Source organism: Lutjanus erythropterus, chromosome 9 (genome assembly GCF_056507025.1).
Source record: "Lutjanus erythropterus isolate fLutEry1 chromosome 9, fLutEry1.hap2, whole genome shotgun sequence".
In the NCBI taxonomy this organism is placed as follows: Eukaryota; Metazoa; Chordata; class Actinopteri; order Lutjaniformes; family Lutjanidae; genus Lutjanus; species Lutjanus erythropterus.
Window position 1 is genome coordinate 15,290,496 of NC_139325.1, and position 21,844 is coordinate 15,312,339.

At 38.7% G+C, this 21,844-nt stretch overlaps 1 protein-coding gene across 3 annotated transcripts in view; it reads right to left on the bottom strand.

The window, feature by feature from the left end:
* The window catches only part of grb10b (growth factor receptor-bound protein 10b), a 90,314-nt gene that overhangs the window by 57,372 nt on the left and 11,098 nt on the right, over window positions 1-21,844 (bottom strand). For all 3 annotated transcript variants that reach the window (XM_084726260.1, XM_084726261.1, XM_084726259.1), the window contains exon 2: window positions 9,472-9,597. In XM_084726260.1, coding sequence (XP_084582386.1) covers window positions 9,472-9,522 — 51 coding nt within the window. In that variant the 5' untranslated portion in view covers window positions 9,523-9,597. The remainder of the gene's footprint in view (window positions 1-9,471; window positions 9,598-21,844) is intronic.

A 21,844-nucleotide genomic window follows, 5' to 3' on the forward strand; every position in this document is an offset into this window, starting at 1 on the left:
GCTCCATAGGCACAACATCTTGGGCATCGGCCAAAACAGACACATGACACACAACTGATGATAGCAGACTCCATTTCTAATGTTGCATTCACATTCTCCTCATATAGTCCCATTCCCAGAGTGGGGAGGTTGCTCTTCTAACTTCGATGTGTTCGTGAGCTTTAAAGTCATAATGTCGAAATAAAAAGGGTAAGGTGGCTGGTGTACTTGTTGAGCAGTTTAAATTACAAATGATTTTGTCCCAGACTCACCCCGCACCACAACTACTAAAATATTGCTTTTCCAATTATTCCAATTATTCTGACACCACATGAACGCAGTTAATGTTAGCTGGTGTTGCATGCTGTTGAAGCCGTAGGGGAGCTGAAGAGAGGCAAGGCCGTCGGGGGCATAAACACCATGTCCTTTGGAGTCCTTTGTATAGAAATAAATCCACAGGTTGTTATAGGCAACATAATGAGACACATATAAATGTTTCACATAGAACCTTGAAAGTTTTAATGTAGAATTCAAATGAATTAAGATGACATAAAAGAAATTATGTGGGTGTCGTATCCACTAAACAGCATTATAGTGTGGGTTTACTTCTAGTAGATACATCAGTTTTTTGAAGATCATTTCAGGATCATTTCAAATACAGGTCAGAAAATAACAAAAGTACAGTATAGGTGCTGGCAGCATGAAGTTCATTACATTACATTAATATTTTTAATTTATTTGATTCTTTTTACACTTTCCCATTTGGAGCTAAAGTTAGAACTACATCTCAAAGGTTTATTAAAATAAAAATGGATGGGGGGGGGGGCAAAGCCTGAAATAGCCATAATAATGGCCAGCAGTTCAGAAAAGTTAAAAGAAATATGATAAAATTCCACATAAAAGTACAACAACTAGAAAAAATTGAACTAAGATAGCTTCTACTCTGTTCACTGATACATCCCACAAAGCGTGTGGGAACATGGCCAGGTGTGTATCAGAGCACATAAGGTCAGCAGTTTAAGATACCATTTAACCACAATGTCCTGGTTTAAACTTTTTCTCTGTTACACTGCCAGTCAGTGCAGTGTACGTTTATAAATACATTTTATTTTGATTTGTTTCTAGCACTCACAACAACTACAGCGTACAACTGTGGGTTGTGTAAGAGTGTGTGCGTGTGTGTAAGAGTGTGTGTGTGTGTGTGTGTGTGTGTGTGTGTGTGTGTGTGTGTGTGTGTGTGTGTGAGTGTGTTTGTGGTGTCCCGTGCCGGAGCAGGAGTACAGCAGGAGCAGGAACAGAACGTACTGGGGTGTACTACTGACTGTGTGTCAGCAGACCTCCTCTGACGCTGTAATAAAAGCCGTTGCGGTTGCTTGTTCTGCCTCATTTAGAGCAGTGACAGACAAATGCAGGCAGAGCTGGATTCTTTTACAGAAGCTTTTCCTTTAACAGAGGTTATTCTGCCTAAATTTATGTGAGGAATGCTTTTTTTTTTTTGCCTCACGTCAGTTTAAGTTGCCTTTGTTGCCTCCAGAGCCAATGAGTGACAATGATTAAATGATGATGGTCCTGGTAGCCATTGTGTCATTCTTTAGACCCACAGTCAGATAGATTTTCCGAACAGTGTCTTATTTAATGAAGCAGGTTGCACGAGGCTGTAAATGTTCGTACACTACAAGTAGGGTTGTTCAGATACCAACACAAGTATCGGGAAATGCATCAGATACTTTCTAAAATGCAGGTGTTGGTATCAGCGAGTACTCAAGGCTATCCCCCGATCCGTAAGCAGCGTAATTTATTAAGCCCAAAACAGGACCCAGCTTCTTCCCAGCAGCATGCTGTAAAAATACTGTACATTAATAAACACTTGGATGTCTGTACATTTTCTAGAACTACACTATAGTGTATGATAAACCATACATAAATGCAAATGTGGGGGTTGGAGTAAAGCGTTACCAAAAAGAATTATTTCAAAAGCATGACAAAAAAAAAAAAATTAAATAAAAATTAAAAAAAAGCTTCTGATTGGCTGGCAGATGTGCTTTAAAGTAGTACATCTGGTGCTGGAGGACTTCATTTCAGGGCTCAGCAGTAAGGATTGCTGGCTTGCCCGAGGCAGCTGAAATGTCAAGTTGAATCACTGGGATGGACATTTTCACTATTTTCTGACATTTTTTTTTATTTTGCAGCCCTAGAATAAACATGACAATTAAATTTAGTCTTTGTTGTTATTTGTTGACTGCTAATAAGTAAGCCACTTCACTGACTTTGCCTGAAAAGGCAAGTGAACAAAACATTAAAACTGAACCCTGCACATGCTCTGTTAGAATGTACAAAGGTTTCCATTTTACAGGAAACACGTAATTAGGGTTGTTCCGATACATGTAACAGTTTCAGAAATGCCTCTGACAGCCTAAAATGTTGGAGCAGGTATCAAGTGTGCGAGTCAATGCACTAATCTGATATTATGTAATTTGTTAGCTCTGAAACGGGACCCTGCTTCTTCCCAGCAGCATCCTGTATGCCAAATGTTTTTAACCTGAGCCAGGCTGTACTACAACAACAGCAATTATATCACATCCATCTATATGTAGTTAGTAGTATACGACTGTTATTTATATATTTTGTAACACACTTCTACCAGATCAGTACTGGACCAATACATAAAGTTCAAGTAACAGAGGCAGTATTGGAAAGGAAAAAAGGTAATGGAACATATCATCAACAGTATTTGTTAATTCTTAAAATTGATTGGTGTTCTACTGCCGCATAAAGTTTATCACCGTTTAAACTAGTTTTTGTTGATGCTTTGCCTCATTTCCCCTGACCCAGTATTACACACGCAGAAATGTAATGTGATATGTACGTATGCCATTTTTATCCCAAATAATACAACCAGAAGCATTGTAAATATAATATATATAAATAATTTATAAATATAATACAAATACTTTCTGATTCATATTTTTGGATGCATTTTACATTTTAATTTTGCAGCAGACTGCTTAATGGCATTCCTCAACAAGCCATTTTAATGCACAGTTCAAATTTGTGTACAGAAATACATAATATTTTTAGATGTCAAATAACACACTTTTTAAAGGTTTTTTAGCATCTGTTATTTTTAAGGTAAGTTTAGAGCTGAGACTTAATAGTTTGAGGACAATAGACTCACTGTGAGAGTAAAGCTTGAAGTAGAACTCCACTCTGAAGACTCCATTCTTCAAAATAAAGGCTCAGCTGAATATTTTGGAAATATCTTATCCATGATTTGCCTGCACAGCCTTTAGCTTTTATGCTTAAGGAAAGACAGAAGTGTTCCTCTCTGGCGTCATACTGGTGCGAACGTTCAGACTGAACTACATATAACTGGAGGTTCCACGTCAGTGTATGGTTCCATCGCCCACCACCACCCCCTCCCAACCCCTCTTCTATACCAACTAACCCAACCGCATCCAATCATTACATTGCATTGTTCCGTCTTTGTATTGTCTCTTGAGTTCCAGCCGTCTTGGCTGGATCGGAAAAGAGATTTCAGAGCTTAATGGGACCAACCTTCTTTTGAAATTTAAAAAAAATAGTCAAATAAGCGTCGCATCACCCCATTTGTTCCCATGACATAGCAAACGCCATCATCAACACAACACACACCGTCTGGAGGTCCAGCTACCAGACTGTGACTGATCCCTACCCAGTCACCCAAACAGCACTGGGACGCCAGTTTGGTTGGTGGGATGGTACAGCGCTACAACGTTTGTGTGTGTGTGTGTGGTGTGTATGTGTGTGTATGTGTGTGTATTCAGGACAGGATGGTCATGGTTCAGCTCCACTGAGCAAAAATGCGAGGACTCTTTGACACCATATACTGGTCTTGAATGCTGTTTTGCATGGCTGTCTGGGAGTAAATGGGGAGTAAATGAGTTAACATGCACACGCACACACACACACACACACACACACACACACACACACACACACACACACTGAAGGACATTTAAAGCACACCTTGATCTCTTTTGTGTATCTTACCAACAAAAATCCAAAACCCCAGACATCCTTTGATGCCTCTATACACAGAATGTTCATTTGCATATTTAATCCTACAGATACTGGCCTTTTGCATAATTTTCAGCCACTCCATTGCCTAACTCTCTATTTGGATATAAGTTTACTGAAGCCTATAAAGTTAAGACTACTAGAAAAGAGAGTATATGAAATAAAAGCAGACATTTCTTCTTTTTTGTCTGCTGAGGAAAAAACACAGATGTTTTCTTTATTTTATCCTTTTTCTTGTATTTCCTCATCCTACTTCTCAGTCTCTCACACACCAATTCTTTTACACACACAAAAGCACGCACGCACACACAGACACAGACACACATACACATACGTATTACTTAAATTCTTAAAGAGGGGTCAAAACGGGACAGAAGGTAGGCCAAGTTTTGACAAGGAGCATATAAAGGCCCTTTTACATTGATGAAGTTGAAAGGAACTCCAAATAAGAGCCAAGGGGTTGAGGGTTCAGCTCTTTAAAAGGGGTCAGAAGAGGGCCAGAGACAAGGTTAAGACACTGAAAGCAAGACAGACACAAAGGTCTAGAGATTGGACCTCCGACAAAAGGGAAAAGACTGAGACGCATGTCAAAGCTACGCCTTTAGAAGAGGTCAGACTGAGGTTAAATGCTATGACCAACAATTGAATATAATCAATACTTGACTTGTTGAGAGGTTTTTGGCTAAGCACAGCTGAGAATGAATTTCATCCATAAGAAAATCTAAACTTTAATGGCATAAAATTGCATCTTCTGTTATGGCCAGATTTACCTAGAACTAAATATTCCCAGAAGGCTTTAAAGATGTGGAAATCTCACTCAAGGGTCCAAGGCTTGTTTCTGACAGAGCGTTCTCGCTGACAGCAATAGCATTAACTGAGACAACCCTGTTACAGCATACATGCACACTAGACAGCAAGTGGAAATCCCGTCTTACATAATTAAGCAGAATGAGATCAGGGGGTCACAGGTCTGCTCTAGTGCTTCATTTATCTGTTTGTTTATAAAGTAGAAACTCACCTGTAGCTCACAGCACAGCTGAGCCATTCACAGGCTGGCCTATGATGTATGTTTACATAATATTGCTGATATAGGTTTTTTTTTTTATTCAACTTAATGTATTAAAGCATTACCCCACTATGTTGGCTACTGTTGCCTTTATTTGGGTATTTATCCAGATGGATCTATGGCAAAAGATAAAACCAGGATAGCTATAACAACTGGTTGGAATATAATTCCTAACCTGTTTATCTTGCCTGCCTTGCAGCAAAACATTCAGACATATTTCTGCCAATAAAAGCATGGAGAGACACAAAATGCATGTTATAAGCTCCAGGCCATGACCCTGAACTGGAAAAAACAACTGCATACATTCAGTGAAGGAACACTTAACTGTTGTACATTTGATTAAACTCCAATGTACTGAAAGTGATGAGTTGAAGCTGCAGAGTTAACTCAGTCACCACAGCCTCAGTTCCCACACTGACATGTGATTTCTGTGAAATGTTGCTCATACAGCTGCAATAAAACACACACATTGCAAAAGCTCAAGTAAAACAAATGCAATCTTTTGATATCTAGAAATACTGGTAGGTTATGGGAAACACCACAAAATCTTGTTAATGTTTAGCCCCAGATAAAACAATCCGGCTATCTCAGGCTCTCTCTCACAGCAGAAATTATGCTCCGCTGCTGGACTCTGCTTGTTTATCCAGCAATCCAACACAGATTTGAGGAGGCCTAATATACTGGAAGGTGTACAGGCCTTTTATACATGACAATATTATTTTTTTGGCATGCAGAGATTCCTTAAGATCTGTGCTTACACAGCATTTTAGTGTCTAGTCTACTCCAGCTTTACTATATATGTGGGCTGAGGTTAGTTTTCCATTTATAGAACCTTATAAAATGTATTATAGGCACTATAGTTTCTGGATTACAGGGTTTTTAATCAGCCATCACCCTGTCACTAACAATCCTTCTTTAAACCACGGATTTGCCTCGCTTTGCACATACCATCATTTATTCACCAGTCACAATCATACAACAGAAACAAGATTAAAGTGGCGATATAATCCCTCAAGTTCAGTATGAATGTTATCTTCACTTCAATCTGTTTTGAGTTGCTGCTGCAGTTTTTATCAGGGAAAATCTTCCATAACCCTGGAATTTCACACTGAATGGGTTTTCTCATTCAGCAAGTCAAGGTACATCTGTTATAGCTGAATGCTTTGCAAACAGCAGAGTGAGTGTGTGTCTGTGCATGTGTGCTGCTGTGTGTGTACATGAAGGTCTGAATACTGTAGCTCCAGCAGCGCCAATACAAACCAGTGGTAAAGATGCAAGTAAAGCTGCAATAATTAACTGATTAGCTGCCCATTATTAAATTAATCAACAACTAAAACAAGTCAAAATTTGCTGATTCCAGCGTCTTTAATGCTAATATGTTTTTTTTCTGAATATCTTTGGGTTGCGAACAAAACAAAACATTGGAGGATATCATCTTGGGCTTTCGGACACAGTGATCAACACTTTTCAGCACTTTTTTTCATTTTACAGAACAAACTACTAATCGATTAAGTGAGAAAATAATCAATAGATTAACCAACAATGAAAATAATCATTATATACAGCCTTGATGGAAGTACAGATGGATACCAAACTTTAGTACTATTGAGTACCAAAAAATGCCTTGTCATTCGATACTTGAATTAAATCTCCAAGTTGTGGTTTATTTTTATGTTGTAAAACTGCACTGAGTAGAAAAATGCTGAGGTGCTGAAACAGAAAACTAAAAAGCTGAAACTGACAACTTCAGTTTAAACACATTGTGGTAAGTAGATTTATATTTTTTGTTGTGAGGCTGCTTTGGGTGTGTAAAAAGTAGCTGATTTGTACCATAATGTGTAACGTAATTGGCATTTTGTTAAAACCGATTTAATAAAACTGAAAAAAGTATCATTCAGGAACTGGTGTTGAGGTCAAGGTATCACTACAGGCACCAGTATCAAAAATGTGTGAAACACACCCAGCTCTGCATGAAAGAAGTAACTGATTACTCATACAATCCCAAGTTAATTTCCACTGAAATCACAAGACAAAATGTTGAAGGCTCAGTGTGTTTGTGGATAGAGAAGATTAGCCTACACGTTTACATTGCTCTATTTTTAGACAAATACATATGATGATTCACCGTGCCAACAGGGGTGTCACGTTTAGCTCCACTCAAAGCCTCTTCCCTGTAGTTTTATTTTTGTTGGGTTACTTCCTTAAAATGTTCTGTTATTAAATGTATGCCTCATTAAAAAATAATACTTGTTTAACAGCATATGTGGATTCGTCTTTGCAGCTGAAGCAATGAGGCAGAAACACATAGAAAATATACACACTAGTGACCCCGACTTCACTCTAACATAAATACACACACGCATATACACACAGTGCCTCATGTGGATCTTTGGTTTCTGTCTCTCTAAGCTGTGGAGATCTGGGAGACTCAAGCAGGCTGAACTCTCTGTCCTCTAGCAGCTCTGAGGTCAAAGGTCAAAGATAAAGCTACAGCCCAGATGACGGGCAGACAACAGACCAGCTTCTGATCAGGCTAATAGTGCTACTGCCCTAATACAAATGTATGGAAGCCCTTTGCTTTTAAGAGGCTGGTGTGAACAAATCTTTATCTGGATGTTCAAGAGTCGGGTCCAAACAAACATGCAAGCTGATGTCTAGAGGCCTTTGTTTGTACTCAGAACTCAAAGTTAATGGTTAATGTATGCATGCAAAAAAGTCTAAACTAACTAACACTAAACTAAAATACATGACTCCAGGACACACACTGCAGCACAACTCCTTGTTCACAAGCCTTGATAACAGCTCCACGGTTAACCATGGGATGTTTCTACGAATATTGCAAAACTAAACAAAAACAGGATTAGGAGGAGGGTCTGACCTTTCAAGGAACAGTTCAATTACAAAAACAAAAACAATTTCTTGCAGTAGACGTGCTTTGCTTGGTTTTGTTTGGCTGTGCAGTGATTTACTCAATACTGTTTAGAGCTGCAACAATCCATTCTTTCCCTGGGGGTCGGAACCCCCAAGGGGGTCACGCCATAATTTCTGGGGGTCAGCAAATGGTTGTGAAAAATAAAATAAATAATAATGAATTATTTTCGCAAGCAGCATGTACAGAGAGTTTGGTGAACACCAGCCTGATTTTGCGACTCAAAAGGTTGAGAAACATTGAATTAGTCAAACAAACGAAAATTAGGTGTCAATTGACACAAGATTTGCTGAACACTAAATTATACGATATATGTATAATATAAATAAATAAATAAACTTCCATATATACATATATATGTATATATGTATAGGTAAGCTACTACAGTCAATAGCTCCACACCCAGGACTGAAATCCGTCTGGTAATGTGAATGTAAAAGACATTTTTTTGTTTTTAGGAACACACTTCTTTTATATTTATGTGGTAATTTTTTTTCCCATTAGACAAATTTTTCATCCAGATTGGACAGGGCCACTGCTGATGATTTGGATTCACAGGAACATGAAATATGATTTCCAGTGACTGCACAGAGGAACACACTAAATGCACTCAATATAAAGAGGTCCTCGTCACAGTGTTTGTGTGTGAGTGAATGAGCTGACTGAGAATCAGACTGAAAAGAGCAGCAATTTCCTGGGGTGTGTCAGCCAAAAGATGATGCTTTTGTAGCTCTGTTGGACCAACACTCTTTAACAGTCTTTCCCCCTGCAGCTCTTTGAGACCATATCACTGCCTTTCACTGGATCTGACTCCCAAATAGGGCAACTATAACCTTAAACCATTCTTGTGTTTCCCTCTCCAGTGCATATTAACTAACAGGCTAATAAAGTATATTGTTCAGAGCATGTAAAGACTGATCAAGAAAGGGTTAGGAAAGGCAGGACTGTTGGCAAAGACTTGAATCCATTATTTCTTAGAATTCTTAGAAGCAAATCTGGAGTGTTTATTAGTTTCCCATGTTTTATGCATAAATAATCAGGTGCCTAGTTTGTACAGGGACAGAGTTCAAATTTCACAATCTGATCCTGCAAATAAATTCCCATAAGTTTCTGAATGTTCATGCTCTGTGGATAAACAAGCCCGTTGTTGGAAGCTGTAATTTTATGGGAACACTGGCACATTTCTACTTCAGAAATGTCAGTATTTCCTTTACATAAAATTACTTTGGGTTTAAAATCTTAAACAGCCAGAGAGAGAACCTCATACTGACATCACAGTCTGGTCAAGCCTTCAGTCTTGGCTGTTTCATTTCTAGTCTTAAATAACATCATTTTATCTCTACAAACATTACTTGAGTTGTTAAAGCTGCACATAAATTCAGCTTGAAAATAGATTTGGACTTTATTGACGTAAAACCTAGAAATGGAAATTGCCATTTACCTGATAATTTGGATGATGCAGGAAATAATCCGGACATCCGGCCACAGCCATGTTTGGAGTTTCTTGGCTCTTTCGCACAATGCGCTCGGTTGGATCAGTTTCGATACGAGTCGGGCAGAGCGGAACCTGCGGAGGAAGAAGGGCAGACAAATGGAGGTTAGTGGAAAACTACAACAGAATGAGGGGGAGGGGGAGAAGTTAGGATGAAGGAAGGAGAGGAGGACGACAGAAGGAAAGGAAGATGAGGTCTAGGTTCTGAGGAGACAGATATAGCACAGAGCACTTCTTAACCCACATAGAACCACAGTAAACAACATCAACAAGCAACAAGGGAGCAACAGCAGTTGGTTATAAATTGTGAAGGATACGCTCTAAACTGCTTTGTAACTTGAGTAAAAAAGTTTAAAGGGACAGTTTGGATCATTTGAAGTGGGATCGTCCAAAGTACTAATCAATAGTTGTTGTACTCCCTCGGCACGCCCCCAGTTTGGAGAAGCAGGGAGGAGTATCAGCATGGAAGCTAAGCAATGTACTGCTGTGGACAGGGTCAGCAACAAAAGGTATTTTAGCCATTTAAAAAAGGTCCACTTAAAAAAAAAATCAATATCAATGTAAGTGTAGAATATTTTCACCACTTAACTTGGTGATCAGACAGCCTTTCACGATGTGAAATGGACATCCAGACCAACCAAACTCCATAGGCGAAATTCAGGAATTTTACCTTGCAGAACGCTGGAGTTGCTGGTCTTCCACTGCCTTGATTGGTTAGTTTATGTGTATGTGTATGTTGTGTAACTGTGTGACTTCGGTGTTTTAAAAGGATAGTTTGGCATCACCAAAGGCACACGATAACACAAACAAACTGAGAGACAGCAGTAGCCATGTGTTCTTTAAGGAAAAATTATTGTTTTGGTTGGTTTGGAGAGAGCAATTTTTGGCTTATATAACTGTAGTTTTCCATTTTGGCAAGGTAAAGTGGTGAAAATGTTCTAAATAGTTTCTGAATACACTTAAAATTATGTCTTTTTTTTTTTTTTAGATGGACCTTTTTTAGGGAGCTTAAATACGTTTTTTGTTGCTGACTCTGTCCTTTGCTTAGCTTCCGTGCTTGTGCCCCCATCTGTTTCTCCACACTAGGGGCATGCCAATTGGCAACTACTGCAGTTAATACACTGACTATTGATGAGATCCTCAGACAACTTCACTTGAAATAATCTGAGCTATCTCTTTAACTTCTTGGTCACTTGTCTCTTTAACTTCTCGGTCACCAGTCAAATCCAGCTTTCCAGTGAAGTGAACGGTTCAACAGAAATGATTCAAATTAAGTTCCACATTTGAATTTACAGTATCAGGTAAAGACAGTTTACAAGGACTTTAAACAACATTTGAGCAGAGCACTGCTGTGATGTAATGTTTATTATTTAGTGCAGAACTTGAAGCAAAGATAAAACACATTAGCTTTCACTAGGATGAAAATGACCTGATTTAACTTTGCGATAACACTAAAGGACATTTAGATTTACATTACAGTAAATAAAGGTGTGCTAAAATTGTGCAGCATATGCAAGTCTTTATCATAGGGCCCTAAGACTCTAAAAGTGAGAGGCTTTCCACATTGTGAGTGTTGTCATTGGATTTTCTAAATCATTTTACCATTTTGTGCCCAACCAAACCAACAGTCTCTCCATACTTTGATTTCACTTGAATAAATTATTGAACAATCTGCTGAGGTGTGGTCTTTGTAAATGAACATAACTGCAATACAAGTTACACCTCAAGGGACTTTAAAGGTGTTCTTCTGCTCTATGAAGCCTCCCTCCTGGCCATCCTTCGGTCAAAATAACCACAAATTCAACAACATGGACTTTAGTCTATTTGAACTTCTTAAAGTGGGTATCCTATTAACCTCTTGGCACTGCTGCCACTGAACAAACACCTGTAAACACTGACCCAAAAATACCCTGCAGGCACTTCTCCAGGCCTTAAGTTAGACCCCAGAGTATATTTGGAGCCAAACAGCTCAGGCTCGCAACTATGACGGTCTTTTATGCAGCAGTTCATGACCCCCTGTTGGTATTTTAAAAATATGAGCTGCCATTTTATAGTCAGCTAATATTATCTCATGTTTGCATTAGCGGTTGTGAGCGGGCTGCCCTTGCGGCCATACAGTGTGTACATGTGTGCGTGCATCTCTGCCTGTACATGTGTTTCTGTATTGGTACGTGTACTGTATGTTTACATATGCTGAGCATGTGTGGCTGTGCGTGGGTGTGTAAAGACTCTATTTTTAGGAGTTTTCAGGGTCTTTGAGAAGGTCTGCTTGTGTTTATAGGGTTGTGTGTCTTGCTGCCTCTGATTGACTATGTCATTGCACAGTGACTACATTTACATGCACAAAATTCCTGTTTTTGCTCCATTCCAAAGGCAATATTCCTACTTAGCCATTTGCTTTTCTAATGAAAATGAATATTCTACTAATAGCCCCATTTACATGCAGACATGCATACTCCGATTATGGAATGGCCAGAGCTGCATGAGCCATTTTCCTTCTTTGCATCAAAATAGTATTATTTCAAAGTTTTCCACCGGTGACAGACTTGTTTGTCTGCAAGAAGGCAGCCTGCCTCTTTCATTTGTTCAACCACCTTCTTTAAAAGGGTTAGGGTAGGAAGGGTTGGGATATTTATGCATATCCAAATACTTGTTGGTATCCAAGTCTTTGATAATGTTAAAAAATAGGTGTGTTACTCCATCTGGAATATGGAAAGAGAAGAAATATGGGCTTTTCTTTTGTGCATGCATATGTACGCCAGCCTACAAAATGTTGGCTTGTTGGTTTTTTTACAGCAGACTGTAAACTGGCAAGAGGACGCATGTTGCCAACTGCAGTAAAAGCCCCAAGTGTCCCTTCCTAAGTCCTGTTTCCTGTAGTCTACTTATGCTACTGTGTGTTCTTGACTTACCTATGTTAAAAAGAGAACGCAGATTTGAAGATGGTTAAAAGATATTGCTGGGAGAACTATAAAAGCAATACAGTATAGTCACATCTTAAGTTAGCTAATTTGCAAAACACTAACTAACCATCTACCTAATCTATATTAATCATTAGCTAGCTAGTTATAGCTTGTTAATTTTAGCAAAACACTAGCTAACGAGCTAGCTAATCAATCACTAGCAAGTTAGCTGTTGTTTTGCTAACATTAGCTAATGCTATGTGTGGACATATGTAGGACGCAACTAACAATTATTTTCTTTAAATAATCTTATTTTAATCTGTCAGTCCTTTTCTCAGTTAATCAGTTAGTTATTTGGTCCATAATATGTCAGAAAAAAACTTTCCCAAAGCCCAAGGTGAAGCCCTCAAATGCCTTTTTTTCTTCACAACACAAAAATATTCATTTTACTCTCACAGAGGACTAAAGAAACCAGAAAATATTCACATTTGAAAAGCTAAAATCAGAGAATTCCTAAAAATGACTCAAACGTTTAATCAATTATCAGAATAGCTGGCAATTAATTTAATAGTCAATTAATCGATTATTGGTTGTAGCTCTAACTATATGTAGGTTTAGCTGTATGTACCTCCGAGCAACATCTTTTAACAATCTGCAGAATTAGTTTTGCTTACCAAGCATGCTCAACTGTTATTGGAGCACAGAACAAAAGGTGGTGGGACTTCTGAAGGGTCAGGTGTGATGCTGAATGCACTGTGTACATGTCCGGAGAATGCTCCTCAAATCTGCATATCTTACGCCTTAATTGGAAAGCGCTGCATTGAGAGTAAGGCCTAACTCAGAAGATACCATTTACATGACCTGTATCAAATTCAGAATGTACAGTGAGTAACAGTGGAAAATGAGTGTGCATGTAAAAGAAGTCAATGCTCTCAGTAGAGTCAACTATCACACTGCACACTGGACATTAAATGAAATTACTTAACGTTCTGGCAAAGGTGATTTAAACAAAGTCATAAACAGCCACACTCGAAGGAAAGGGGAAGAGCCACCCATCATACTGAGGGGTCATCACTGAAAAATGGGACAATGGTGCACATTTTCAGACAGTCTTTCTGGAGAGGCATTCATGGTGTTGCACTTGGCTGTTCACATGAAAATAATTGCTCTTCTGATGACCCCTTCTTCTGACCCCTTATGACTGTAAAATAGAAAATTAGTAAGCAGAAACATCTACCAAAGTCTGACAAGTTTGAAATGCTTGAGGCCTGATTGTTGTAGCAGCTGATAAGATAAATAAAACTGTCACTCAGCACATTTTTGTAAAAGAACTAAAATTGAAACAAGTGATTTTTTATGTACCTCAAAAACCGGTCTCACAAATAATGACCAAACCATGAATACATTCTAAACAAAGAGCTTGGCACCTTGATCACTGGGACCGCTGAAGGGGCCTGCTTGTAATGAGTGTGTGTGTATGTGTGTGCGTTACTGTGTCAGACCGTGTGTGTGGCCCGGCCGGTTGGCATGCAAGGCCACCTCGTCATTTACACATTATTTACAGACACACAGTTTACAACAAAAACAAAACAAATTAACATCAGCCTAAACTCTCCGAGCAGCTCCTCATTAGGCGCCGCACACTCGCTGACTAGCTGCAGCTGAACTGTATGTTTATTATATTTCAGGAGTTAGGAGGTTGCACAAGAGGGACAGAGGAAGACCTCAACTAACAACACAAGACGCTGCAACTCCACTTCCAAGTTGGGATTTTGTGTAAAACATAAATAAAAACAGAAAGCATTGATTTTCAACTTGTATTCAATTAAATACAGTACAAAGACAAGATGTTAAAACTGATTAAATTTAATTTTTTTTGTAAATATACACTGAATCTGAAATTGATGCCTTCAACTTGTGACAGGGGCATGTTCAGCACTGTGATACATCATCTTTTCTTTAAACAACACTCAGTAAGCATTTGGGAACAGAGGAAACTTGTTGAAGCTTTGAAAGTGAAATTCTTTCCTATTCTTGCTTATATACAAATTCAGGTACACAACAGTCTGGATTCTTTGTTGGTGTATTTTGCACCACACATTTTCAGTGGGAGACAATGTTGGTTTTTGGTCTTTCCCCTAATGTGCAAAAATTTCTCTTCTCAGATTCAGATTCTCTGAAACTTTTAATGATATTACGGATGGTGAAAACTGTAAATGCCTAGCAGTTTTGTGTTACAAAAAAACTGTCCTGTTGGACTATTTGCTTACGCAGGTTTCCACAATGTGGTGAACCTCACCCCATCCATTCTTGTGAACCACTGGGCCATTAGGGGATGCCCTTTTAAAACCAAATTATGATACTGTCATCTGTTACCAATTAACCTGTTTACCTGCTGAATGTCCTAAACAAGTGTTTTTGAGCATTCCACAACTTTCCCAGTCTTTTGTTGCCCCTGTCCCAACTTTATGGAATTGTGTTGTCTTTGCACTGTTTTCAATGAATAGAAGCCAAAAATGATTTGCAAATCACTGCATTCTGGTTTTATATCTGTTTCATACAACGTTCTACCTTTTTTGGAATTGGTGTTGAAAACAAAATGCTCACTAAAGATTATATTCTTATCAAAACTGCTACTTTTATTTCATGAGGATTAAATGAATTAAATGTAGGGCATTTCAACATCACCCATGTAAATTCTGCTTCCTCTGTGCGTGATTAAACATGGGAAAAAAGCTCAGGCGTGCCATGTAGTATTAAAATACCTTGCAACCTAAGTTTCAAAGCGCTCATATGTCCCACAGTGACTCTCAGCGACTGATATATTGACCAAACACACACGCACCTATGCTTAATTGCTCCCTGACACAATCAAAGCCATTCCAGCACAGGGATTAGACCCTCTCAGAGCCCTTTGATTTGATTCCTTCCACTTCAACAGTGTACTGAAAGTTAACCATCTCTGACCTTGACAGTGCAATTATCCAGACGGTGTCGCCGCACTAGAAAGGCGGACTTCGGGAGTACAGCGGCTGTACCCAGCGGTGAGGTGACAGCATCTGGATTAATTAAAGAGATTTTTGCTCAGACTTGCATGAGGGAGAACGTTAGCTGGTGGACTTCAAACGCCAGACCCTTAATAATACCTATCATGAATCATAAATCCTCTGCAGCACCAGCACCATCCTGGGTGAGACTTCACAGCAAATACACAACACCCTACTGAAGGTGTTCAGGTTTTACTGACACTCATCTGATTTTGTGGGAAATAATTGGTGTGCCACTGCTATTAATTTAAAGAGACAGTTCACCCCAAAATCAAAGATACATATTTTTCTAGCCTGTAGTGCAATTTATCCATCTAGATTGTTTGGATGTGAGTTGCTGAGTTTTGGAGGTATTGGATGTATCGGTGTTCTCTTGAGTATGATGAAACTAGATGGCACTCGAATTGTGATACTCAAACTGCAAAAAAAAAAAAAATTCAAAAGCTCAACAGCAACTCGCTCTATTGACTCCATGGCTGCATTTCAAGCTAAAACAAAATATCTGATGACCTGTTAACTACCGTTGTACAACAGCTAACGTTAGTATTAACGACCACCAAGCTAATTAACTAAAACAATCAAGAAAGAGAGAGGTCAGAGAAAAAATATGCACAAAAGAAAGCTTTTCTAAGTAGTCACTAACTGCTTTAGCACATTATATAATGTACAGTTTACCAAACACAAAACAGAGCCTTAACATTTACCACGATGGATTTCCAGTTTATAGATCACCCCTGGGAGAAAAAATTCTGCTTTAGAAGCTGAAATGTGGCATATATGTGATTTGTTAATGAGCTAGAACATGCAATGTTATACGACATTACACTTGAGCCAATAAGCTATAAACACTAAGACAATTATCGAGTTAGAGCTTTCCTTTACTCAAAAGTCAGTTTCATTTAGCTGTAATAGCATGAGTGTATTTATACACAACAGGTACCACTTTACTACAAGACTACCCTTATAAATGATTTAGAAATGTTTATAATCAGGTTATTATAGGTTATAAACTCTTTATGAATCGTTAATAACCCTAACCCTAACTGGCAAGATCCTGGTACTGCCTACTACTAATTAATCTTACAAATGAGTCATAATATTTTTAACTGCCAAATGGTAGCATTATTGGAAAGTGTGAAGCACATCACCATTTACTGATGACTAAAACTAGGTGATCGGTACACCAAGTACAGGAATACTGCCAACTGTGCCAGACCTGGAAATCTGTTCAGTTGTGGAACAGTTAGCAGTCTTGCTTGAAGATATCAACACTGATGTGTGACTGGATGTGTTAATTTGATACTCAAAAGGAAACTTTTTGACTATTAAAATGTGCTGATGGTGCTTAATTGCTAGTAAATTATTTTAAAAATATCTGATGAAGCTGACACATATAAATGCTGCTGATGGAGAAGACGAAACAAGCTAAATAAGCAATGAGATCTTAGGCTTAACATTACATAATAAATGTAAATAAATGTGGGCTTACCATTTGGCAAGTAAAAGGTTAATGTTGCCCTTTTTATCTAATGTGTTGTAGCAGCTTATTAATGATTTATGAAGTATTTACAACCTATTTAATATAGCCTGATAAGCTATTTCTAAATAATTTATAAGCGTAGTCTGATCATAAAGTGGTACCAAGACACATTATAGGAAAGTCCCATTGTGATGAAGCTGTACTACTGTTATTGGGGAAAATGACACACTTTGACCTCTCAGTGTAAAGTACTGTGCTGGATGTTACAACATACAAAATACAAAGCTCTGTAACTACGATCAACACATTCAGCAGGATGTTGTAAAGTGTAGCTGCTCTTGAACATGTAACGGTGAACCTGCATGCTTAGTCAGTCTAGGGGTTAATGTGCCGATATGTGCTTACATCTCAAGGGTCCAGCTTTAACATCCCAGGGTGATAAGCCCTGCAGAGAAGTCAAAGGCGAGGCCTGGGATCACCAGAAACCTGGGCTATTTAAAGTAAAGCCTAATTGAAACAGTAGAAACACTTCCCTGAACAGTTCTCTCTTTTACTTGGTGGCTGGATCAGTGGCTGACCAGCTCACCAGACCAAAGATGGATGTTAAGAGGACTTTAGACGCTGCAGGACTGAGCCTCTGTTTGCAACCAATACCATGAGGGGAACTATGGCATACCATGCAAATGCGCCAAAAGCGGATAAGGGATTGTCAAAGCAAACACTAACTTTCAGACAAACTTTTGCAAGGATATGATAAATATACATTTAGAGTCATGCATATTAACTCTCATTATGGCTTTAAATAGAGTCATTACTTATTTAGGCCACAACTTCCTCCCATATTAAATAACAGGTTATTAAGTTTTTCCCTTCCTTAAGCCTTTCCAAGGAGTCCAATAAAAATACCTAGAGTGGAAAATGGAAATATTAAACTTTTAACCTCACACACTGTATGTAGGCCAAACCTGAAATAAATAAGTGTCTTGTGAGCTGCACTGCCAAACATGCCTTGTAAACTAAGGAGTCAGTTTGATTTTTTTTTAAACCCATCAGCCTGCCTGCTGGTCTGGTTTGTCTGTGTTAACTGTCAACCTGTCTGTATTTCTGCCTTACTGTCTGCCTTTCTGCTCAGCTTTTTGTCAGTCTGTCTGTTTGTTTGCCTGTCTGTCTCTCTCTCTCGTTACCTGTCTGCTGTCTCTACTTGTCTGTCTGTGTATCTACCTGCCTGGCAGCCTGTGAGGCGTTCATTGCTCTGTATATATTGTCGTCCTTTCCTAATTGGGAAAACATACGGTGGCATAAACTTGTGAAGTGTACGAATCAGCCTACTTTTACGTCAGATGTTAGAAGAGCTCTGTTACAGCTCACGAAAGAACATCCATTTAAGTGGCTGGAAAGAAGATCTCTGAATCTAAAACTTTAGTCAACATGAAGTGGTACTGAACAAAAACAAATACAATGTATGTGACTTATTGAAGATTATGTGCAAGTTCATGATTAGTAGCTTTTTTCTTTGGGATAGAAACAATGAATTACAGTTTGTTTTCTCTACTTGAACAATGTAGATGTATATCCATTTCAAGGGCAGCACATTTATTTACTTCCTGTTAACGCTATAGCAATGTTCACCTACAAACTTAGTGATATGTCATCCTTAAGTTGGTGCGTATTCTTAATAGTATTTACTGTTTACTATAATTTTATCTATAGTGTGCAGCAAGCATTTTAATAAATGTTTTAGATAACTGTTAGCAACCTTAGCTAGGTCGGTGAGTTTTATTTTGTTTCTGTTGCATTTGAATGAAGATGATTGATCTAAATTTGCTAACAATATCTAAGGCACTAAATGTTCAAAAACACTTTACTTTTCAGACATTTTACGAAGGTAACGTTACTATAGCACTGACAGGAAATAAACAGAATTGAAGTTTGTAAAATGGACATACATCAAACTACACTGTACAAGTACATACAAGTCGAGAATTGTGTAACTTGTTGGAACATGAGCGTTCAAATTCAAACAAAGAGGGCTTCAGTTTTGCAGTATCCTATGTACCAGTACATGCAGTGTGAGGTTAGCGGAAACCTGCTTCTAATGTGGAGTTACTGATATGGATAATGGTGTCACATATCTCCAGTTTGGGCCTTCTGGCAAAAATAGCACAAGTCAGAGTGATGAGCCACTCACTGTCAAATCATACAACTCAGGCCGTAGATGTTTATCAAACATAACACATCTATGACCAAATAAACCTGCAAATAGCTTTTCTGATTACATTTGGATAAAACATCTTTCACACACTGAAGCAAAAACCAAAAGCCCACAGTGCTTGATGGTGGCATCTGTGCAGCTCAGCTGTGCAGCTGTGTCAACTACTTTGCCCGTGTATGTAATTGTAAAATGTGTTCATATCGCTCAACTGGACTTCAGCTGATTGGACTGGACACAGCTTAACATGGGGTTGTTCAGCTCCGCTCAGTCATCTTTGGAATGCAGAGAGTACATTCTTCCCATACAGGGTACTCCATGAAACAACATGTGCAATATAGCAAACCCCAACCTCGTGAAACAGAACGCATTGATTTGTGGGCCAGCCAGGGATATTAGGGTGTATGGTGAGGAGAGTAAGTGAGGAACATATGGCAGAATATGTTAGAGTGTGTGTGTGTGCATATATAACACAAAGGCACACACACTTACAGATTGTAAGCTTCCTACTCAGGTATCATAAGGTCAAAAGGGGACTTTTTTATGCCTCTAGGGGTCAGGTAGTGTCAGTGAGCACACTGGGGTAGAGGTCTGCACAGGACTGTTCTTTTGTCTCACACTCAACCACTCCTGTAGGGTTTCTAACCATTACCAGCCAGCCACTCCTGCAGATGAACGATCCTGTAGAGAGTTTCTGATCCCTCTGATCACTTATGTTGTATTAAAAACATGTCTGCCCCGCCACACAGGGAAGATTTGTGTAACCCTATGGGAAGTGCTAACACAGCTGTTTAATAAGCCATGTTCATAAGTCGCGATTTATAGCAGCAATTCCAAAATAGATGGGACACGTAAAAACAGGATGCAATGATTTGCAAAAAACGTCTGACCTTTATTCAACTGACTACAGTACAAAGAAAAGATATTTAATGTTTAACCTGATTGACTTAACTGTTTTTTGTAAATATACACTCATGCTGAATTTGATGCTTGCAACACATTTCCAAAGCGCTGGGACAGGGGCATGTTTAACACTTTGTTACATCACTTTGCATTTGGCAGGTTTCATTGAAAGTGAAATTATCTTGGAATGCCCCTGTAGCTCAGTTGGTAGAGCGTGCACCCCAAGTACTGAGGATATGAGTCCTCTGCAGTGGCTGCCGGCTAGACTCCCGCCTGCAGCCCTTTGCTGCATATCATCCCCACTCTCTCTCTACCCCCTTTCCTGTCATATCTTCAGCAGTCCCCATCAAATAAGGCAAAAAAAACCCAAAAAACTCTTAAAAAAGAAAGATAAATTCTTTCCCATTCTTGCTTGATATACAACTTCAAGTGCTCAACAGTCTACAGTGTCATATTTTGCACTTCGTATTGCACCACACATTTTCAACAGGAGACAGGTCTGGACTGCAAGCAGGCCAGTGTAGTACCCGAATTATTTTACTATGAAGCCACACTGTTTTAACACATGCAAAATGTGTCTTGGCACTGTGTTGCTGAAATAAGTCGGGACATTTGTCTGATGTCTGGCAGCAAATGTTGCTTCAAAACCTATATGTACCTTTCAGCATTAATGGGGCCTTCACGGATGTGACAGTTAACCATGCCATGGGCACTGATACACCTCCATACATCACAGATGCTAGCTTTCTAAGTTAGCACTGGTAACAATCTCGAGTCAATTTCCAAAAACTGGACTCGTCAGAACACAGCACACTTTTCCACTTTGCATCAGTCTATTTCAGACAAGATTGGCTGCAGAGAAGTCTGCAACATTTCTGGAGGTTGTTGATATCTGGCTTTCCCTTTGCATAGTGGAGTCTTTACTTGCATTTGTAGATGTAGTGACAATCTGTGTTTACTGACAACGGCTTTCCAAAGTGTACCCGAGCTCACTCAGTATCCTTAAACAATTATGTGCAGTAAGTAATATGCAGTTTTTAATGCAGTGCTGTCTGAGGGGCTAAAGATCACATTTTCTGAATCTTTAAATGATGCTATGGATTGTAGATGGTAAATTCCTTGCAGTTTTGAGTTGAGAAACATTATTCTTAAACTGTTGGACAATTTGCCCACAAAGTGGTGAACCTAACCCATTCCATTTGTGAACAACTGAGCCTTGAGGATGCCCCTTTAATACCCAATCATGATACAATCATCTGTTAACAATTTAGCAGTTAACCTGTGGAATGTTTGAAACGTGTTTTTGAGCGTTCCACAGTGTTTCCAGTCTTTTCTTAATGCTATCCTAACTTTTTATTTACGAAAAGCATTGAAGTTTATTAGTTTAAACATTAAATATCTTGCCTCTGTACTGTATTCAACTAAATACAAGTTGAAAAGTATTTGCAAATCATTGCATTAAGTTTTTATTTACGTATTAGATAGTGCCCCAACTATTTGGAAATTGGGGTTGTATAAATTATCATTGGAAGTTAAGAGAAACAGCCTTTGCTTCAGGCACAGGGAAGGAGAGTGGAACATTATGGATCATATTTCGTTTCCATGGTAGTTAATGTAATTTCCCATTGAGACAGATATAAAGAAGATGCTGGAAAATCAGAGGTTGAAACCTCACTGATATTATTACTGTTTTGATTAGGGATGTCAGCTGTTACATAAAGGAACATGTAAACACAATTAATGCCACTTGACTTTAATTACTGTAATACCGCACTCGATG